This window comes from Juglans microcarpa x Juglans regia, chromosome 7S (assembly GCF_004785595.1).
Source record: "Juglans microcarpa x Juglans regia isolate MS1-56 chromosome 7S, Jm3101_v1.0, whole genome shotgun sequence".
Taxonomy (NCBI): domain Eukaryota; kingdom Viridiplantae; phylum Streptophyta; class Magnoliopsida; order Fagales; family Juglandaceae; genus Juglans; species Juglans microcarpa x Juglans regia.
Window position 1 is genome coordinate 17112113 of NC_054607.1, and position 22792 is coordinate 17134904.

Here is a 22792-nt window from a genome sequence, read left to right on the forward strand (position 1 = left end):
CACCTTACAAATTAAAGCAATGTAAATGTAGTTTAGAGATTGAGGGATAGTACCACCATTTAAGCATTCCAAGGCTGTTGCAGCAACCTTATCACCCATAATACTCCAATGTTGTTGGAAAAAACTTGGCCCATAGCCATCATGCCCAGGGGACTTTAGAGGCCCCATCATTTTTAAAGCATCTTCCACTTCAGTTCTTGTATATGGTCTGCATGGTTGCACATTCATCTTATCAGAAACTTTTGGTGTCATGTTCTTAATACAGTCTTTGACATCAACTTCTGTTGGGTTAGAAGTTGTGCAAAGGGTCTTGAAATAATTGTTGAAAGCCATTTTAATGTTGTGTTGGTAGGTTCATTTACCAACCTATCATGACTATCTTTGCCTTGTGTAATTATGTTTTTCATTCTCCTCTGATTAGCACATGCGTGGAAGAATTTAGTATTTATGTCACCCAGCTTATACCAATTCTTTTTTGTCCTTTGTCTCCACTTGAGACCTTCTTGGTCCAGCAGTAACCATGCATCTTCTTGTACTTTTTCTTTTTAGTATTTCTTCAATATTCTCTCTACCTTCCTTAGCTTGCATACATTTTAAAAATCTCAGTTTTCTTCTTAATCTCTCTGCCTCTCTTTACATCCATCTTATAGCCCCATTTGCTTAAAGCAGTACTACATTCCTTTTCTAGTGCCCAAGCAGCTTCATACTTGAACAATCTTTTCTTTTTCTCCTTCTCCTTTTGGCCTGTCAAAGCATAACATTATTGGTCTATGGTTAGAGCACCTCGAAGGCAAGACCTCAAGCTGTTTTTCTGGATAGAGCTCCAACCATTTAGAATTTACCACAGCACTATCTAAACGTTTCTTAGTGAAGATACTATCAATATGCCTGTTGCTCCATGTAAACTTATCTCCACACCATTCAATATCATATAGCTCACTCACCTCCAAAGCCTCTCTAAATTGTGCCATCTGACTCTCCCTTCTCTGCCTACCACCTACTTTCTCATCATGTGTAGATATTTCATTAAAATTCCCTGCAACACACCATCATATCCCACACACTTATTTGAAAGAGGCAAGCATACTCCATACCTCATTCCTTTTCTGCACCTCTAGGTGACCATAGAACCCAGTGAATAATCATCTCTTCTTAGTTATAAGATCTGATAACCAACAATTAATATCTCTGAGAAAAGTTCTAAATGTCAGCCACAATATCACTCCCCAATATAACTTTAGGCCTCCACCCTTGCCAATTGCATCCACTTCAAAACAATTAGGCATACCAAGTTTTCTCTTCAACCAATCAATTTTTCCTCTATGCATTTTTGTCTCCATTAAAAAGATAAAATTGGGCTTCTTATCCTTTACTAAAAAACAAAGGTCTTGAACTATCCGAAGGTTCCCAAGCCCTCAACATTTCCAACATAAGAGTTTCATTTTGTTTGGCGAGACTGTTCAACAGCCTCCACCACAAGTGTATTGTTTGCAAGTTCTCCCTCTTTTATGCTTTTCTTCCCCATGCCTCCCACCAGAACTGCCTCCCTTCCATTCCTGCCACGTTTTGATTTAACCTGAATTATAACAGGTTCATAAGAAACACCTTTCTCCCTTGCCCTCATCTTCCACTTCCCTCTTCCTTTTGTACCCTGCGAGCTCATCACATTCACACCAAGATCCCCTTACCATCCACCTCAGTCCCATTTAGACTAACTATGATTGAGGGTGTATCTTCCTTTTGACCAGATTTTAAGCTATGGAATTCTTCTGAGTTGTAGTGCCCCTCTCCCTCATCATTAATCATTCCCAGCCCTTGCATTGTTTCCCCTTAATCCATTCTCAATCCCTCCTCTTTAGCCACCTTATGAGCCTTCTCAAGATCAACTCTAGATTCCATTTCCACCTCATTTGGAGCCATCGAGGTGTCATCATTAGACTTCCTATCTGCCTCCCACATTCCTCATTCATACAAGCAAAAGGAAGGTCATTGAGCTGTATCCAAAACCATTCTATAGCAAATGACATTTCTGCTGGTTGAATAAAACCATCATACAGATTAAGAACAATTAAACAATTGCCAAACAACCATGGTTTTCCATCCCAAACCTTCTGTTTATCTATCATGGTAGCAAAAGTTATTACAAAAACATTCATCCTTACCTCCCGAAAAGAAGCAGGGCTGGAGATTCTCCACACCTTCGCCATGGTAGATTCCAATACTCCTTTCAGTCAACACCCTTCCCACTAGACTCCTCTCACCCTTATCTTCCAACTCGTTCGGGATACACTCATCCACTACAAAAGTCTGATCCTCTTCCTCAGTGAGTCGTAGAAGCACTGCATTTCACGACGTCAACACACTGCAAACCACCCTGCAACAGTCCTTCCTCGCCAACGCCCACCTTGTCATATTCCTTTCCACCCTTGGGACCACCTCCAGAAGCTTCAAAATTCAGTTATAGCAGTCTCATTTACCTAACACGACTTCACTTCACCTCTTTTCCTAGAGAGAAAAAGAGAGGAGACTTGCAGATTGAGGCTATTTTCATTAGCTATCATACAGTACCAACATGTTTATGACAATAAGACCTTTTTATTTACAATTTTATCTACACGACCTAACTTTTTTAGAGAAAAAAAGTTTAATTTGTATTAATATAAAAAGATTGTACTTGAAATGGGATGAAGATTGTAACAAAGCCTGTAAATAGTTTGTTGTGGGAATAAAAATGAAATATGCAGCCAATCATGAAGATCCTCAGAAAATAATTGATAGAATCGGATGGTCATGCTACGTAATAGCTAGGATTCTACCACAGATCAGGAACCGGACGTATATACCTCATTCATATAATAAGGTTTGACATATATAAACACCCTTGATAAACATTATTTATAATTGAATATAGATTTTATAACAATTTACAAATTTAAAAGAATAATTTTTAAAATCCAAAAATATGAAAATTTGATAACTCCATCTTTAAAAACATATTTTTACTTTAAAAATAATATTTTTCACAAAGTTTTTTCGCATGTAATTTTAAGAATCTTATGATTAATTTTGGTTTTTAAAATGGAGTACTCTATTGTAATTTTTCCGTAATTTAAGTGATTGCGAAAAGTGATAGTTTAGGGAGTGATTATTAATTAAGTTATTTTATTATTAAATCAGTGTGTAGTCATCTACGTTATTTAAATTATAAAATTTAAATTTTAAAATTTATCTTTTAAATAAAATTACACGAGAATATAATTTTTTCTTACTTTTTAAAGTATTAGTAGTTTGAAATATCCAAGGGAGAAAAGGAAAGACATGAAAGGAAGGTGGAGGCGGTAAAAAGAAGAGGGAATTACAAAAGTCTGAATAAAGGTCATACCAAAGGCAAGGGTAATCATGGAAAATATTTTAAAATGAGAGCAATCGGACGGTCAGGGTGCTCTCTTGCAGAGAGAGAGAGAGAGAGAGTAATATGGGTTGGTATAACTGCATACTGGAATTGAATTAGTACGTAAAAGAAGCTAGGTTTGGTAACCTTCCTTCAAGTCGGTCGTCTCAGTTTCCGGATAAAGGTTTGTCCCATCCTGCTTTCTTCTCCTCAACTCAATTTCACACCTCAATGAAAGCCCATTAATCAAAGAACATGGAAAAACTTACAAGCCAGGAATAACATAAAATTAACACGAGGATTAATGACAAAACATCCACCCTTATGAGTGTCTACACACATATATACATGACCAGTCTTAAGGTGTGCAATTCGTTTTCTTATGTAGATTTCAAATTTCTCTTAATTTTTTTAATGAGTATGCCGGACTTACATACTGTAAGTCTGTATATATAATTTTCAAATATATATATATATATGATCTTGAATGTGACATACAAAGTATGTATATATATATATATGTACTTGCAAGTTATAGATACATACATGCATACAAATATATATACATGTTGAATTAAATAATCTTATGTTTATAGATCTTGGTCGACATGTATTTTATTTTTCATTACTCCAAAATGTTAGAGAAGGAATAGGCAGGAAAGACACCAGCCTTTGGACCACTGGTATTTATATATATTTGGTCTGGGTAGGTGAGCACCCCAAGGTTATACAATCAATCAGGGCTACCTAAGCTGCCGAATGGGGGCCGGCCGGAATGTGCATGTACATGAAGCTGGTAGTGTACATATATTCATATATGTAGTTGAAAAACCGGTAAAGTTGGGTTATTTCCTTTACATTTTTTTATAGATAGATAAGTCTTAGAGTACTCCAAATGATTTGTCTATATTTTTTATATAACATATCACCAAAATTCTTTTTTTTTTTTATATATTTTAATTAATGATTTTTACAATATATAATATTATATATTAGTTTATCTATTTTTTTCTTTATATCATTTAAATATTTTATTAATTTCTAATATTCTTTCTAACTACAAATGAATTTGCAATATCCTCATAAATTTTAAGAAATGATAGTTGCAGTCATGAGTGTGCAAACATCATGTAATCACTTTGAAAAGAATAAATAAATACGGGACCTGCATGAAAAAATTATTTTTTTAATAGTGAACCACTATCTTTTTCAAAACGACTGTATGGCGCTTGCACACTTCACGATTATATGCAGCATTACTCGTATGGATGAATTAATAGTGCCAACTAAATGGAGTGGAATTACTGAAGCAAAATAGAAAATGTAGATAAAATACATGATTATCCATTGGAGCTCCTTTTTAGAAAAATAATTGATGACTTTAAATATACATGGAAAATATATGATCCATTGGAGTGCTTTAAGTATCCCTCATTCTCCCATACATCAGCAAATAACAATCACTGGTGCTTGCGTGCACTCCACCACATAACTACCCCCATCTCTTCAGTATATGAAACGGCTTGATCTCTTCTTCTCCTAATCACCATTGTCATCTCTCTCTCTCTCTCTCTCTCTCTGTGATATTTCTCCTCCATGGAGTTAGGAAGTATAGTACAGCTCCTTGAGAACAAGGCCATTTTAGTCACTGGTGCAACTGGGTTTCTGGCAAAAAGTATATATATTACAGTACTACTGATCTCTTTCTGTTTTGTGTCACGTATTTGCAGTGTGAATGTGCCTTTAAAGGTTGATTTTACTTGTAACTTTGATGCTAATTTGTATGGATATATGCAGTTTTTGTGGAGAAAGTACTAAGAGTTCAACCAAACGTGAAGAAGCTCTATCTTCTTCTAAGAGCTGCAGATGCCAAGTCTGCAACACAACGTTTTCATAATGAGGTATATATATACACAGGTAGATGGTCATGGTCATCATGATATCTTGTTTTCATAAGGAAGAGTTGGATCATTATATGTTTGATGTTTCTTTTTATTTCTCAGTACTAGTTATAATTTCTGCTGCAGATCTTGGGGAAGGACTTGTTCATTTTGCTAAAGCAAAAATGGGGTACAAATCTGAATTCCCTTGTATCAGAGAAAGTAACTGTGGTAGCTGGAGACCTCTGTCGTGAGGATTTGGGCTTGCAGGACTCCTCCATTTTGAGGGAGGAGATGTTGAACCAAATCGATTTCATTGTGAATTTAGCTGCAACCACCAATTTTGATGAAAGGTGAGCTGATCGATCATGAATGATCGGTACTACATACGTACTACTGTTAAGCTTTTATACAAAGGTAATTAATACATATCACTTTCTCTAATATTATTTGATATGTCATGCAGATATGACGTTGCTTTGGCCCTCAATGCACTGGGAGCTGAGCATATTTTAAGATTTGCTAAAAAATGTGTTAGACTAAAGGTGCTTGTCCATGTATCCACGGGTTAGTTAAACTCCTAATTTCCAATTCTATTATTATAAATATTATTTTCTTCTTTATTTTTACTACCATTTTTAAAAGTCTAAAGATCTTTAGAGACCATTAAGTGAAATTAGAAGTACTATTAGACGACGGGATGTATATATATATATATATATATATATATATATATATCTTTCATCTAACGGATCTGATTAAACCTGCAAGTTAATTTATAAATTTAGTATTTAATTTGACTTCTCGAAATGTAAAATTGTTTATTTTTTCTTTTTTTTTAGCATATGTATCAGGGGAAAAAGGAGGACTAATCCTCGAAGACCCTTATAAAATGGGTGAAACACTTAATGGGACCCCGGGATTAGACATGGAAGTAGAGAAGAAACTGGTGGAGGAAGAATTGAACTGCCTTCGAGCTGAGGGAGCTACTGAAGCAGAAATCACTTTGGCCATGAAGAATTTGGGTATTCAAAGGTTTGTCCTGATCTAATTACCTTATGTATGTATGTATGTATGTATGTGATCCTAATAAAGTCTTACATCCTTGATCAAATACTAGCTAGGAAGACCAAGTCTTAAATATTTGTCTTGCCTTCATCATCATCATGTGCATGTTTTATTTGTGTTGAAATATCAGTTAAATCATTCAAGTCACATTTTTTATGGGTTTAAAGTTTTTAGATTAATAAATAATAATTTAACTTCATATTATAACAACGGTACAAATTTAGAACAATTATAATCCTTGTATAATTAGTATGAAAAAATGATATTTGTAGTTGTAAAGTGCGTAAGTGCCTTTCAATTCTTTTGAAAAAGTAAATAAATATAAGATTCATATAAAAAAAATTAATAATTTAATAATAAATTTCATTCTTTTTCAAATCGACTACTTGGTATTTACGTATTCTATTCACATGTGAGAGACAGCACTATTGAACCCATCAAATGATACACAAGTATATAAATTAACTGTCGCTGTCGACCTTTCTAAATGTTACAAACAATTTGAAAACATGTGTTTCTTCTCTGATTAGAGTGGGGTGAAATTGCTTAATTTAAGGATTAAATATTAACGATGTTGGTTAAGATTTCGTTTGAATTCAGAAATAAAATACAATGAGTTGAAATAATTTATAAATAATAATAAATAGTAATGCAGTAAAATTTCAACTGATCCTCCAACCCAAACAATCTATTAAGTGCATGACTTGTTGTATGTGTCCTTTGAGTGAGAAAAACTGAGAAAATAGGACTGTTGGTTTGTCACATTAAAACATTGAGGATGAATTCATGAGTCCCCACACCAAACACGCACAGCAGTGCAGACACACAAATTAATAACAGTTAATGAGAAGTTGACACAGTCGCCGTCCAATTACTCATCACGTTGGGTACCCATGTACGACATGAGTTAGGTTAGGTCGATAGGGTTAATTAAATACACATGCACTTCTAAAGCTGACAACAGAAAAATGACCATAAAAAATGAAATAAAAAATTGTCATATTCTGTCCATCCTTCCATCCATCGGAAACTATCAATCCATGTCGTAAGATGGGCAAAATTACATATATTGAAAGGATTTTCTCGAGAAAGTGATATCACATTAAAAACAGATACTCAAACAGATCTGAAATGTCAAGGTGTCCCATTTATCCAGACTGTCTCTGCATGTCATAAGTGAGATGTTAACCTAAAAAATAAATGTATATATAAAAATTCTTTCATAGCTGTTTGCTGATTCACACTTTATATTTTATACAAAAATATTCTCATATTCTATATAAAACAAACCTATATCTTGAAATAAGATGAGATGTTATGCATGGAAGGAAGATATTCATTATGATGAATTAATTAACTACTTAATTTTAGTGGCTAACCTAAATTTAATGTTGTACATGGTCGTCGATGCATAACCAGGATGTCTTGTCGAGTCAAGAATTCCAGATGTCCTTTATTTGTAGTGGGTACGTCGTCAATGTAGAGAGGTGACTGCTCACATGCCCATGTCGAGACCCATACGTGGATTTACTTTTATTTTGTAGGGTTTATTATATATTCAAGCCTCCCCACCCCGGCCCAATAGGTCATAGCTTTATTCGGTGCATTCAATGCTACGGCACATGAAGATAAGATTCTAATTAATAAAAGGCTTCATAAATAATTTCTTATATATATATATATAATAATATTTTATATTTTCCAAACATTTTTAATATTTTAGAGTGATATACGGCCATTAAGTAGAGTGCGTGTACCAATGATCGATATTTAATGATTGAATCTGTCTCTTACAAAGAATTAAAGTTTAATATTATAAAAAAAATAACGTTACAAGTCAAACCCTCCCATCTTATTTTAAATAGATTTAGATTGACAGTTCAGATAAAAACATCTTATATGAAGTTGTATCATACAATAATTTTGGTTATTTAAACATAATATTTCATATCTTAGGTTTTGAAAATATCTACTTAAATAAACAGTAAATAAATAATATAAAATAGTAAAAATTGATATGAACAGTATGTAAACAGCATCAAACAGATATAAATAGTACTTGAACAATGCGTGAATAGTTTATAAACAGTAAAAATTGACGTGAACAGTATATGAACAGTGCATAGTTGACCTACCCCTTTATTACGTTCCAAAAAAGTCAAAACTATTTTATCTTATCTCACTATCTAAATACACATTTTTTTACAAATTATCTCATTTCAACTAAAAAAATATTACTATTATTCAAAATATCTCATCTGAACTGTGTATTCAAACTCATTCTAAAAAACTAGAACACATTTATCAATTTTGAATTATTTTTTAACTTTTTAAACAAGAAATGTAAAGGTCCATAGGTGGTGATATCACCTCATCGGAATGGTTACCAGACGATGTAATATACATATATATATATATATATATACATATAATGTTTCTTTTAAAACTTACATATTGCATTTATTTGTATTAAAAGTGTAAATCCCAACACATCCTTTTTACCGACCTTGAATGGATGATCCCTATGGGAGGGATTCTCCAATTTAGGAAAACATGACGGAAGAAATACAAAATCCGGCCACCATTGATGAAATAGAAAAAATTTATTCATTATCTATTTTCTCATCATCTCATGATATGGTATTAGATGATAGATTCACAAGTAAAATATAATAAATAGTCTCCAATCATTTAATGTCACATCATAAGATGATGAGAGGATGATAAAAAAATGAATGATAAGTAACACTAGATGATAAAATAATGGTCTCTCTTAGTGTTTCAAATTTGATATCGTACTAAGTTTGAAATGTTCAATAGTTTCCAGAATTTCGGACTAACAAAGGAAATCCAAACAACTTCAATTCATATTTTCTTTTGAAGTAAACAATGGGTTGTTATATTTTCAATCCATATTGTAAAGCACACCATTACCTTACTTAAACGGTAAAGTTTGTTCTGTAATATTCAAATTTTAAAATTTCTTTTCTAAATCAAATAATATCATGTAAGTATTTTACTATGTGTGTTAATCATATCGGCTTATAAATAGAATTTCTCATAAACAATAGAAACAACTTGGGGCTAATCTTTTATATCATTTAAAGCAAAACGAGTTGTCATCCCTCCCCCTCCCTCCCTCCCTCTTCTTTGGTCTTAACAAGTATCAAGAACTCCTAGAGCATGAGCAGTTATGTCTCATATATTCTTGTTAGGAATATCACTACAAGAAAACTATTTATTTATGACAAGTTATTTATTGTGAAAATGATTATTTTTTGTTAAAATAAGTCTATTTTTTTCGCAAATAGTTATTCTCATTGCAAATAATACGTCACAGATTCTTTTTTTCTTGGAGTGTATGGGATTCCAAGTTAGATCAAATATTTGTTGTCAATGGAATTGTTGTTGCTGTTTTTTTTTTTTAATAGAAAATTAAAGATTTTGTCAAAGGAATTCTTAGTTTATCATATGCATATATACAAGTATTGGCCTTAAGCTCTAAACTAACGAGGAAATGTTTATGTAAATATATATATTTATCAGGGCAAGAATGTACGGATGGCCAAACACGTACGTATTTACAAAGGCAATGGGAGAGATGCTTCTTGGGCACTTGAAAGAAAATCTATCTGTGGTAATTGTTCGTCCTACCATCGTAACAAGTACTTTCAAAGAACCTTTTCCTGGTTGGGTTGAGGGTCTCAGGTAACCTCCTAATTATATTTCATTAATTTCTTGACAAGAAACCCATTCATTTTCTTAATTTAAAAGCAGAAAAACTATCTTGCATTTCTAATTTCTTCGTCAAAGCATTATTTTCCTGGTTGGTTACCGAGAAAATCAGGGGGAATGTAGAAATGAAACTTACTTGTTTAATTGTGTTACAGGACGATCGACAGTCTAGCAGTTGGTTATGGCAAAGGAAAGCTAACATGCTTCCTCGGAGATCTTATGGCAATTGTTGACTTGGTGAGTTGGTTATTAGTTAAGCTTGCATGATATGAAAGCATATATATATATATATATATATATGAAAACTTTCCTACTTTGTTCGTAAAAGGGACTCGATCGTACGTACACATATTATTGTCAGTAAAGTTCTAAAGACCACAATCTCATTCCATTATGATTAGGTGAGATTACACGTTAATGTTCAGATATATTTTTCTTTAAAACGATAAAGAATGATCTAACGATGATAAAAAAATATTATATTTTACATATAATAATAATATACACAAGTCTCAAATATACAAGACTTGCGCCGACATTTAATAAAAAAGTAGTAGGCCTCATTACGAAAAAGTATGAAAAACTCACTTTTTCTTAGTGGAGCTCATTTTTTTACAGAAGACTTGCGCAAAATTTATGCATTTGAGACTTATCCGAAACATTATAATTGGGTGGATGTATGATATATATATATATATATATATATATATATATATATATATATGTAGCATTACTGATCTGTTAGAAAGAAAATTAGCAAACAGAAAGAAATCTAAAGTATGAAATATTATATATAATGCTTAATGCAGATACCAGCTGACTTGGTGGTGAATGCCATGATAGTAGCGATGGTGGCTCATGCGAATCAACCTTGTGACATAATTTACCAAGTTGGATCTTCAGTAAGAAATCCGGTAAGAAACAGCATACTTCAAGAGATGGGCTTCCGTTACTTCTCCCAAAAACCATGGATAGATAAGAATGGGAAACCTGTCAAGGTTAGCAAGGCTTTGGTGTTAGGTGATATGGATAGCTTCCACAGATACATGGCCATTCGTTATTTGCTTCTTTTGAAGGTTTGTCCTTAACCCATTTTATGCTACTTTTCTAATTTTCTTTTCCTTCAACATGATATACCTACTTTCCATTAATCAAGTATATAAATCCTTTAGTCAAGGATCGATTTGGGTCCGGCCTATAGAGTTTAAAGTGGGAGAGAGAGACACGTAAAGTTGTGAATTTCACAAAATCTGTATGTCGGCCGATTGAATTTCTCGGACAACATTAAATGTTTAATAAATGTGACATGTTCTCTTTTTGTTCTTTTGCTAATCATAAGAGCTAGCCCACTTTGTTTTTTATCATAAACTTGAAAGAGAAAGGATCAATCGGCACTTTGTCAATATTCATGTCATCTTTGGATTGATCTTTTCTTTTGTCTTCTAGGGACTAGAACTGGCGAACAAAGCTCTCTGTCAATATTTCCGAGACAAATATCTACGTCTTAGACGAAAGATCAACTTTGTGATGCGATTGGTGGAACTGTACAAGCCTTATTTGTTCTTCAGGGGCGTGTATGTATCCGTTATTTTCTGTTAACATCTTGCATTTTTTTGCAGAATAAAGAGATCGTATAAAAGTAAACTCACAAATTAAGATGATTTTATATAATATATTAAATCTACTTTATAATAAAAGTAGTTCTACAATCTAACGTACTATATTAAATAAAACATTTCTCTTTGAGATCTATAATTAACATTATCCTGTATATACATTTTGAACACAGCTTTGATGACATGAACACGGAGAAGCTGCGCATGGTAGTAAGAGAGAGTAGTGGTGCTGAGGCAGACATGTTTTACTTCGACCCAAAGTGCATCGATTGGGATGACTACTTTCTGAATATCCATCTTCCTGGTGTCGTAAAACACGTTTTTAAGTGACTTTATAATATATAGTATTAATGGGTTTCCAAAGTTAAAAAAATACTTGTTTTTCTTTCTGAAATTCATGCATAGTGGTATTATTTAATAAAAGCAGTATAATGTTACTGCTTTTATTATGTGTGTTGATCAATTATTAATTAACTTTTGTCAAGTGTGCATGTCAATCCTCATATATTATATAGTACTGTCTAAAGGATTAATTAATTAATGTGATGGATTTCATCTATAACGTCTAGTATGATAAGGTCTCAAAGAGAGAAAAATCAAGGTAATTAGAGTATGAAAAATAGAAGAATATCAATCTAGATTTGGATAATAATTTTTAGAGAATATTTTTTCACCGTTTAATTATTGTTTTAATATTTTTTCATTACAAAGAAGCCTTACACCAGACACTTTCACCTAACAAACATGTAAATTTTCATATTTTTCCTTATATTTAAATACACACATATTTAAACATTAAGATAGAAAGGTAAAAATGAAAAATCATTTGTTGATTAGATGGAGGTGTGTGGTGTAATAATTCCATATAGAATTGTTCTATGCTGAATGCCAAATCCGATGTCCCATGAGGAAAAAGTGACACTACGTCTCATGATGCTTTTTATTTTTTTTAAAAGCCCTAAATGACTTCACAGTCTTGTTTCCAAATTTAAGCTTTTAGGATTTTCTATAACTTCTCTCTTGTATAGTGAGACCTGACCATCCTTCGGTTATCATGAAATTTTATATTTATTGTAATGAAAGTTTCCTAGTACCATTTAAAACTCGAGCTTCATATTGTCTCTCTTGGATGAAATGTAGTTTATTTATGTATATATAAATCATGGATTTAGGTTCTATCAAGTTTGGAGAAAAACTTGAGATTACATACGTCGACTCAAGTGAGAGAGATAGATACATGACGTGAACCTTACAACATTTATTGCTCACTGAATATTGTCATACACCAATATTTAAATGGGCATTAAAAAAATACTTTAGGGCTCATTTCATGTATCTATGAGAATTTGAGGTGACATTTTTTTCATAAATGTCCCTTTTTATCTCTCTCCAAAAGCCCAAAGTAAAACCAAGATTACCTCCAACCTAAAAATTTGGCCAAATTAAATACCATGTGTTAACATCGTGTTTCGTACACTTTTGGGTCAGGTTCCAACAACTTAGGTCTTCAAAGCTGGGCCTGCGAAAACGAAAAAGAAAGAAGTTGGGAGGTAGCGGCCTTGGGATCAGGGAGTCATCTATACCAAAGTTAGTAGAGTATTTTAGAAATTTATAAATACTGAGAGAGTCTAGAGACCAGAGAGAGTCTCTTTTTCATACCTAGAAATTGTTATTTATACCGGGAGTCTGGGGGAGAAATCGTGCCTATGCTCGTGGAGCCCATGCCCTTTTTACTGTTCCTTTTGTCAGAGTCCTTTAATGGAGCGTGTTTCTGCGATGAGGTCATTAATGTAGAGTGTTGATCGGGTAGTGGTGTCATTAATACGGCGTGGCTTCCTGATCGCTTTATTTTGTAGGCCCTATTGGCTGTTCGCCGATGTTCTCTTGTTAGAAGATCAAAGGTTATTCATCTTTCCCGTTCTACCCTATACGAGTCTCCATGAGTAGGATGCGGCCGAGTGGCGTCATTCTTGTCCATTCCATCAGCCATCATTGCTTACTTTTCCTTGCAAGCAAGTTGGTTTGTTGGCAAGTTTGGGCCCTAGGGTTGGGTATCGTGGTGAAGCCCATTACTCTCAGCCGAGTGCTTAATGGGCTTATGAGTGAGGGGGAAATCTTCCTATAGTTACCTCGTCAATTCTTATCATATAGGTCGGATGGAAATTCTTCCTTTCCTTCCTTGATTAATCAATTTTTGCAACTGCGGCTATACGGCCTTCTCTTTCCTTGGATAAGGAGTTGTGGGTTTCTCGGTGCTCACATATCGCACTTCTGCTTTCCAGCCATATCCGAGTGGCCTTTTCGTCTATGTGACTATGCGGCCTTATGTGGTAACTTGCCGCTTCATGTTGTAATTTGTTCATTGTAAGCCTGTAACTTCATGTTGTAAATTGTCGCTTCATGTTGTAGCTTATCCATTGTAAGCTTGCTGCTTCATGTTGTCAATAACATTATCATTTTTGCTTTCTGTTTATCTTCTGTGGCCATTCACTTTTGGGGTCTGCCCCTTCTCTCTCTCTCTCTCTCTCTCTCTCTCTCTCTACTTTTTTTATTTTTTATTTTTAAGGTCAGCTTGGAGTTTTTTATGTGGGGAATTATGGGATCTGCATCGGGTAGGGGGAATTGCCGTCATCCAGAGCTTTATGGCTCACCCTGCCAGCACCGAACCCATCCCCGACGACCCCACCGGTTGACAGCTTCCCGCTTATACTAACCCCGTTTGCCTTCATTAGTTAGTTATCCTCTTGTGCCTTTAGCAATATCGTTGACACGGCCAATGTCTCTCCACTTTTTTATTGAGCCAATTTCTTTCTTTTTTGTCATCGGTCTCTCGGATGTGCTTTACCCCCTGCCTAGTCCTTTATTTCTTCCATTTTGTGTTGCCATGCTATATTTTGATATGCAACTAAAAAAAAAGTTTCATCAGCGTATGTGAGCCTTCATCCCCTACCGTCGGCTTGGAGGGGATGGAAATCTCACTTAAGAGTTAAGCCGCGTCAGGGAGATTCTGGTTGCCTCCTCGGAAGGGAGGCTAGAAAGCATTTTGCTAACCTACCTCTATGTCCCTCCGAGTAGCCCCATGGCCGTGGAGTCAAATTAAATAATTCGCGCTGCTCTTTGCTTCAATGGGGATGGTCCTGCTCTCCACACCAAGGTGGCCTCTGGCTCGACCCATCTCCTTGATCTGTAGGGAGGTAGGTTGTTCAGACAGTTTGGGATTGAACCTGCTCCTACCATTGACATTCTATATTTAATTTCTGATTGAAAAATAAGCAAGTTATCATAACTTTATCATTAGCTTCGAAGGAGTTAGACTTCGCAAACTTGGACCCTTTGGCCTATGACGCGGTGTGTTTGTCGCTTTTTACCATGTTGTTGATGTCCGCGTTCCTTGGTGTAGTACTCGGGCGGTTGAAGGACCTGGCCCACACTCCGTCAAGGAGGGGTTGGAATGCCTCACGCTAAACTGTCATTTTGCCCCAGGAAGAGATAATTTAGACATCGATGTGGCTAGTCCGCTCCTTCACCGCAATGGGGGTTGGGGTAAGCTTTTGGGCAACCTCAAGGCTAGAGCCGCTCTCCATCACTGGAGGGACAAGGGGGCCTCTGGCTCAACCTATTCTTTGTTCCCCGTGGGAGGTAGGTTGTTCAGACATTCTGCCACTGGACCCACTCCTGCCCTTTGACACCGCAGGGAATGATAAGTTTTCAATTAAGCTGGCCCTAAACCCACTCTTTGTTGTAGCAGAGGTCGGAGTACGTTATTCGGCTAGTTGTGGGGCTGGTCCCTTTCTCCACCGTGGGGAAACAAAGAGGCCTCTGGCTCGACCTGTCTCCTTGGTCCACGGTGAGGTTGGTTGTTAGGACAGTCTGCTACTGGACTTGCTCCCGCCTGTTGACGCTTACAGGGAAGGTAAGTCTTTCCCTTTGGGTAGCTCAGGACTGACTTGCACTCCACCGCAGAAGGGATAAAGCAACCTTAGGTATTACACTCATCCCTTTGGTACCTTGCTGGGAGGTAATTAGGACAACAATGTATCTGGTCCACTCATTCGTCACGATGGGAGTTCGGGTAAGTTTTTCGGGCTGGTCCCGCTCTTTTGGATGAGGAGGTTGAGCCTCCTGCTCACCTATCATCATTTGTGGGAAACTAGGCTGTTCGGGCAATTTGGGACTAAACCTGCTTCCCCTTTGACATCGTAGGAAATAGTAAGTTTGAGTTAGGCTGGTGTTGATCCCACACTTCGTCATGGTGGAGGTTGGAATAAGTTTTTCAGGTAGCCTTGGGGCTAGACCCTATCTCTGTCACAGGAGGGACAATGTGGCCTTTGGCTCTACTCGCCCCTTTGGCCTCGTGGGAGGTACGTTGTTCGAGCAGTTTGTAACTAGACCCGCTCCCGCCTGTTGACGCTCATGAGGAAGGTAAGTTTTTGTTTTTGGGTGGCTAAGGGCTTACCCACACTCCTCCACAGGAGGGACAGAGTAGCCTCAAGCATGACTCGTCATTTTGGTGTCCCATGGGGAGGTAAATAGTCGATGAAGACTTTGTTGATGGAGATTATGTTACATTTCGGAAACTCGACATTGAAACACAACACCACTTCCATTAGGATTTGTAGTGCTGCCTGAAAATATAAATTTACAGTAAGGGTAATGCTAGGGATCCCATTGGGAGATCCTATTGATGTCCCGCTTAGTTTTTTTTTTTTTTTTTCATAGTGATGAAGAAAATTTTTTTTTTCACATCATTTGTTAACACTTTTAAATATTTTTTAAAAATGTAAAAAATTTACAATATTATTAAACAACATTTTCTTAATCACTAAGGGAAAAGAAAAAGGGAGCCAAACATCAACGGGAACCCCTAGTGGGATCCCTATCATTTTCCTTTACAATAATTAAGTTAGCTTTAGCAATAACATTTTCGTAGGTGTTTGGCATTCCAGGGGTGTTGCAGCACGTTTCCTTGGAAGTCTTGGTGTTTGTAGGAGCTCGGGCGATTGGTGGCAGTGACCATGTAAGGTCTTTCCCGTCGGAGCTCAGCTTTCCTTCGTCTTGCGTTTTTGTTCTTGTTTGTTTGAGTACAAGGCCTCTGACTTTGAATTCTCTCGAACTCACTCGTTTGTTGAAACATCGCTCGACCCTCTTTTTGTTGGCAGCGATTCTTACCTCTGCTTCCAATCTGGCTTTTTCAATGGCTTGGTTAAGGCCCTAAAAGTGTCTTCGGCATTAATTAAATTGTCGGCCTAGTCCATAAACTCCCGCAGCGTTACATAAGTCCTTCTCGCCAGCTCATCCATGAACTGGGATTATGGCCAGACCCCTCCCAGAAGCGCCACCAGGGTTATCTTTTCGTCCTGGTCATCGGTGGTCATGCGCTCCTTGTTGAACTGGGATAGGTATAACTTCAGACTTTCCTCTATTCCTTGCTTAACGGTGAGAAGGTACGCTGTTTGGCGTTGCCTTCTTCGACTTGACATGAACTGCGTTAAAAATAGTCGAGCCAGCTTGCCAAAACTATCTACGGAATCGGGCACCAGAGACTTGAACCATACTCGTGCTGGTCCCTTTATGGTCAGTGGGAATGCCCTGCATGCTACCTCTCCTGGGAAGCCATGCAACGTCGTGTGAGCTCTGAAGTTTCTTGGTGCTCAAGGGGGTCCCTCCCCCATCGTACATCTCCATGGTAGGGACCTTGAACTTCGATGGTAAGGGTACAACCATTACTTCTTCCGTGTAGGGTAGATAAGTGTTTGTGAGCAGTTGGTCCATCGATGATCATGTGCCCACTTTCTTTGTAATCTTTTCTTATTTCCCTTTAAGATTGTGGAGCTCATCTTGCATGTTCTTCCTCTCCTCCTCCATGTTCGCTCCAGCTCTCGCGTTTTAGGACTCCATGTGCTCGCTATTACTGGATTCCGCCTATTCATTTTGTCCTTGTTGAGGTTTCCTGAGCTCTTCATTCTCCTTGCAAAGTTTTTGCACTTCGTCGGTTAACTTTGTTATCCAGTCCTCCATAACTTTCAATCTCGCCTCCATGACAACTTCCTCTATGTCCTTTTTGAGTTGTCCTGAAAAAGTTGTCAGAAGCATACGAAGTACATGCAAGATCTACAAGGATCCCACAGATGGCGCCATTGTAAACGTCGTGTTTCGTACATCTTTAAGCCAGGTTCCAGCAACTCAGATCTTTAAAGTTGGGCTTGCGAGTCCCCTTTTTCGTACCTTGGAGTCTGGGGCGACAGATCGTGCCCCCCGTGGAGCCCATGTCCTTTTTCCTATTACTTTTGTCAGAGTCATTTAATGCGGCGTGCTTCTGCGACGATGTCATTAATGTGGCGTGTTGCTCAGGTAGTGGTATCATTAATGCGGCATGGCTTCCTGATCGCTTTATTCTGCAGGCCCTGTTGGCTGTTCGTTGATGTTCTCTAGTCAAAAGATCAAATGTTCTCCGTCTTTCCCGTTCTATCATGTACGAGTCCCCATGAGCGAGATGCGGCCGAGTGGCATCAGTCTTGTTTGTCTATCAGCCATCATTGCTTATTTTCCCTTGCAGACGAGTTACTTCGTGGGCAAGTTAGAGTCCTGGGGCCGGATATCGGGGTGAAATTCATTATTCTCAGCCGAGCGCCTAGTGGGCTTATTAGTAAAGGGAAAATCCCCTTGCACCATGCATTTAAAATAGAGTAATGCTAGATACAAGTCCCAAATAGACAAGGCTCATACAAGCTTTTTATAAAACAATGGGTCCCACTAATAAATAATAGTTTTTTTTTACACTTTTTTAAAGTGGGGTCCACTTTTTTACAAAGGCTTGTATGGGGCTTGTCTATTTAGAATTTGTACAAATCATTTCTCTTTAAAATAAAGATGATTACTAATCATCATCTATTTTCTCATCATTCTCTCATTATCCCATAATGTGGTATTAGATGGTTGGAGGCTATTTATTATGTTTTACTTGTAAATCTATAATTTAGTACCACATCATGGAATGAAAGATGATGAGAAAAAAGATGGTAAGTAGAATTTTTCTTAAAATAAAAACTTGCCAAAAACATATTTTCTTCAAGTGTGTTTCGAGACTTTGCTATATATGTATGTATCATAAGCAATGTGGAAACTGTACACGTTAGTTGATCAACGAGGTTCCGGGATCAACTAGTTCATCAACTATAGCTAGAGATGGATATTGCAGCAGAGGTTGAAGGGTGAGGATTACGTGCTAATTTTGCTTGGGAATTTGGGCTTTGGACTTTGGTGATTCATACATACGTTGTCCTGGGCCTAGTTGTTTGTTTGGAAGCGTAGATCATTGAATGTTTGGGCTTTTTAGTGATATATACAATGAACCCAGTGATTTTCGGAACTCAATTTTTAACATGCTGGAAAGAACACCTTTAAATTTTCATGAAGACGATAATATAATATATTTTGGGAGAATGATTTCCTTGACCATCTTATTCATCATTATATAGGGCTCTTATCTTGTAACCACCATAGTATTCAACTGTAATCATGAAAACTATCCGTCATAAGTGTGGGTTATTAATCAAATTACGGGATATCATCTTCATAAAAAAGATATAAAGAAGTTCTTACAAGATTAAAATAAACCGATAGTATTAAAATAAATATAAAAGATTAAATCTACATCTTTCTATTAGCTTAATTTTTTAGAATAAATAGTGATTTCATATTGTATCAGAACAGAAGCCCTATATTCGAATCCTAACTCTACACTCTATCACGTTTAACTCGTTTGTTTTCTGAGATGAGATGAAATGATATAAAAGTTAAAAATTGAATAAAATATTGTTAAATTAATATATTTTTTTAATATTATTTTTGTTTTGAAATTTGAAAAAGTTGAATTATTTATTATATTTTATGTGAAAATTTAAGAAATTTATAATGATTAAATGAGGTGAGATAATATGAACTCTGGAAACAAACGGATAAGGCAAGGGGCAGGCAGTAGCAGACCACCTGCGAATCATCCCGTATTAATCTACATGTTAAGATACATAAAAAATATGAAATCTACGTATTTCTATCGGTTCAAACTTTTAAACAAATAATCATTTTACAAATAGTACTATTCACGTTGCAAGATGAATGCTGGTGGCGTATATATTATTCGATCTTTCATGATTAGTTCAGCGATTTTGAACCAACAAAATGAGACAGCTTTTGAATACTTTTAACAACACATGATGTAGTCGGCCTACATATATTCAACGCTAATGACTTTTACGAACATGTTTTGAAGAATATAGGTGCCCGTACTAAATGTCCATATAGACATGTAGGATTAATTGATCGATGGAGTTTGTGGAAAACATGGAAAACGTGTTAATTAATAATATAAAATGAAGTTCAACCGTCAAAGATATTGATGTCACCAACACATGATCGTCACGGCGCAGTATATAAAGCCACTTTAGAAACCAATATCCACCAACTATATGCTGTTAAATCTTTCTATTTTCAAATGTAGACAACATTGCTTTTCAACCGTCTGATCTTGTCGCATTCCCTATGTATATATATAGTCCCGATAAAAAAATTAGGGCTGTAAAAAAAAAAAAAAATGAAAAAAATCTATGAATTTGATCGGTTTGTTGAGTCTAGTTCGATACCCGTTTCTATTTAACAAAAATCGGTTGAAAATTAGTCCGGTTCTAGTGTTGATTTTTAGAATACCGTTTCTAACTAAACTGCACCGGTATATATATATTAGTTTTAATTTTTATATTATATATAAAATATTTTTTAATTATCTGATTTTTTATATTACGTTATATATATATATATATTGTATACTAAATTGTTAATTAATATAATGTGAATATTTAAAATCTTATTGTTAATGTCTATTAATCTTATAACATAAAATTAATATAACATTTAATTTAGACAAAAGAAAGTAAAAAATTAAAATTTAAAAAAAAAAATAAAGGTTTCGTAATGAAGTTTTGATTTATGAGTACTCAAGAAAGTAATTACAAGTAAGTCATGTAATGCTTGATGCAAAACAATATATATGGTTAAGACATTTTTTCGATGCATCCGTAGAGAGTAGAGGTGAGGGTAGTCATAAAAAGTTTTAAATATTATTTATAAATGATTAAATTTTTCTTTTAGTTTAAATTTTTAAAATAAATGATAATTTCATATAGTATTAGAATATAAATTTTCAACTCGAATCTTGAATTTACATTTCATCCCATTTAATTAAATATTATATTTGTTGGGGGCTAGTAATTGAATGAGAGTCTAGCCCACACGTGAGCATCTTTCTATTTCCATCAGGCTTAATTAAATTGACCTATTCCCATCAGCTTAAGATTTGGAACAAGTGGTGATTTAACGGAAGTTAACCCTGCCTCCTTGTCTTAAAAAAATAGTTTCCCCCTCTTAAAAACTCAAGATAATGATATTATTCTTCAAAAATAAATAACAGGAAACCAAAACAAAACAAAACCTTCCCCTATCCTTTTTAAAATTATATAATTTTAAAATAACACTTAATCACTCAAAATCTTACCCAAACCTCTCCCTGCCTATCATTAAAAAATAAAATTAAAAAAAAAGTTCTAAAAATTAATCAGTCTAAAAATAAAATAAAATTACCCCCTAACCCTAAAAACTTTGAAAAAACTTCATAAAGTCTCTTAAAAAAAAATCTATTAGAAAATACACACAAATTTCTATAATTATAATGCATGATGATCTCATGTTGTGCTCTAAGCTAGCTTCTCCAAATTGGTGAACATTTTGATTTTAATATATTCAATTATGGTATATGTATTCACTTTTGCATTATTATATATGAAGACATACATTATTATAGGCATAAAATTATTATTATTATTATTATTATTATTATTATTATTATAATATAAGATCGCCCCCCCCCCCCCCCCCAAAAAAAAAAATGATAAAACCATAGCTTGATCTCTACCACTTAATCCTCTAGTCATAATTAAAAATTCTCATCAAAGGTAAATTTATATTCATTCATTCACGACCATTTGCGATTAAAATGATTTTTTCACGAAAAAAAATCCATTTCAATAAAAAAATTTCTGTCGTATAAGTGATGTTATTAATACAATAATCCCAGTTTGTAAAAGTTAGGCCAAACAAGTCCCTAATGCATGTTTTAGCACTCTTTTTTCAGAGAGAGAGAGAGTGACTGAATGCTTTCTGAGAATGCATGCACGTATTATTTGCGAGCCTGAAATTTGACTTCGATTTTTCATGATATTCTTTTACTTTGCCAAGGTTGACCGATCCACTAAAAAAAACTCGAGTTTTAGTTGTTGAGCCACCCATGCATTATAATTTTCTGGTCCAATATTGTTTCGAAAGAGACAGAACCATAAATAATGATTATCTGTTTTTGGAAAAAAAAAACTGAAAAATCTCCGTTGAAAAGTTCATGTCTTTCATGCATGTTTACTTATCCTCTAAGTTAAAAGCGAAGACTGAGCTGCATGCACCCGAACTCTCTCTCTCTCTCTCTCTCTCTCTCTCTCTCTCTCTCTCTCTCTCTCTCTCTCTATATATATATATATATATTGTTTGTCATATTTAACACGACGCAATATTTGTCATTGTCACCCACGGCCACCTTCAACAAAATTCAAATCAAACTTGGAAATTGAACTCTCTCTCTCTCTCTTTTAAGTACGGATCGAGTTTGGTGTGATTTTTGATCTAGATGATCCTATGATTCATTCAGAACAACAAATTAAGCCACCTTCTCTTTTCGCCAGTTACTTCTCTTAAATTTACTTAACTCCTAGTATATATTGATTATCAGCATAAAATTAACATCTAGTGGCATCTTGGTTAGGGAGAGCGGACCAAGATCATATAAAACATAAAAATAACTAAAAGGAGTGTTAAAAATAAATAAAGCTTATAATCATTTAATTATGTTCTAAAGATAAATAAATATTTGCAACATTTTGGACGGACCAAGCTCATAACATGAATAATCTCTAACTAACAATCTAAAGTACTATTATATATAATAATAATAGTCAAATGCATTAATATTCATTTAGATAAGAAAAAATCTAATTGCAAGC

General features: G+C 35.1%; 1 protein-coding gene and 1 long non-coding RNA gene across 2 annotated transcripts; one reads left to right on the top strand and one right to left on the bottom strand.

Moving 5' to 3' along the window:
- Positions 1-4714: 4714 nt before the first annotated feature.
- Positions 4715-22258, bottom strand: LOC121241674. Its single transcript, XR_005935752.1, has 3 exons — positions 22205-22258; positions 15634-15636; positions 4715-4957 (listed from the first exon to the last, which is right to left on the bottom strand). It is a non-coding gene; the product is annotated as an uncharacterized LOC121241674 (long non-coding RNA).
- Positions 4933-12244, top strand: LOC121241673 (fatty acyl-CoA reductase 3-like). The gene is made up of 10 exons (XM_041139544.1): positions 4933-5066; positions 5189-5292; positions 5419-5624; positions 5738-5838; positions 6114-6306; positions 9886-10047; positions 10230-10311; positions 10884-11150; positions 11521-11648; positions 11864-12244. Exons 1-10 carry the CDS (start codon positions 4988-4990, stop codon positions 12018-12020), a joined length of 1479 nt encoding a protein of 492 aa, XP_040995478.1. The 5' UTR covers positions 4933-4987; the 3' UTR covers positions 12021-12244.
- Positions 22259-22792: the final 534 nt, after the last annotated feature.

Coding starts and splice junctions, on each gene's coding strand:
- LOC121241673 (XM_041139544.1), top strand. CDS start 4,988: ATGGAGTTAGGAAGTATAGTACAGCTCCTTGAGAACAAGGCCATTTTA. Junction 10,048..10,229: donor GGTTGGGTTGAGGGTCTCAG/GTAACCTCCTAA, acceptor ATTGTGTTACAG/GACGATCGACAGTCTAGCAG. Junction 11,151..11,520: donor GTTATTTGCTTCTTTTGAAG/GTTTGTCCTTAA, acceptor TTTGTCTTCTAG/GGACTAGAACTGGCGAACAA.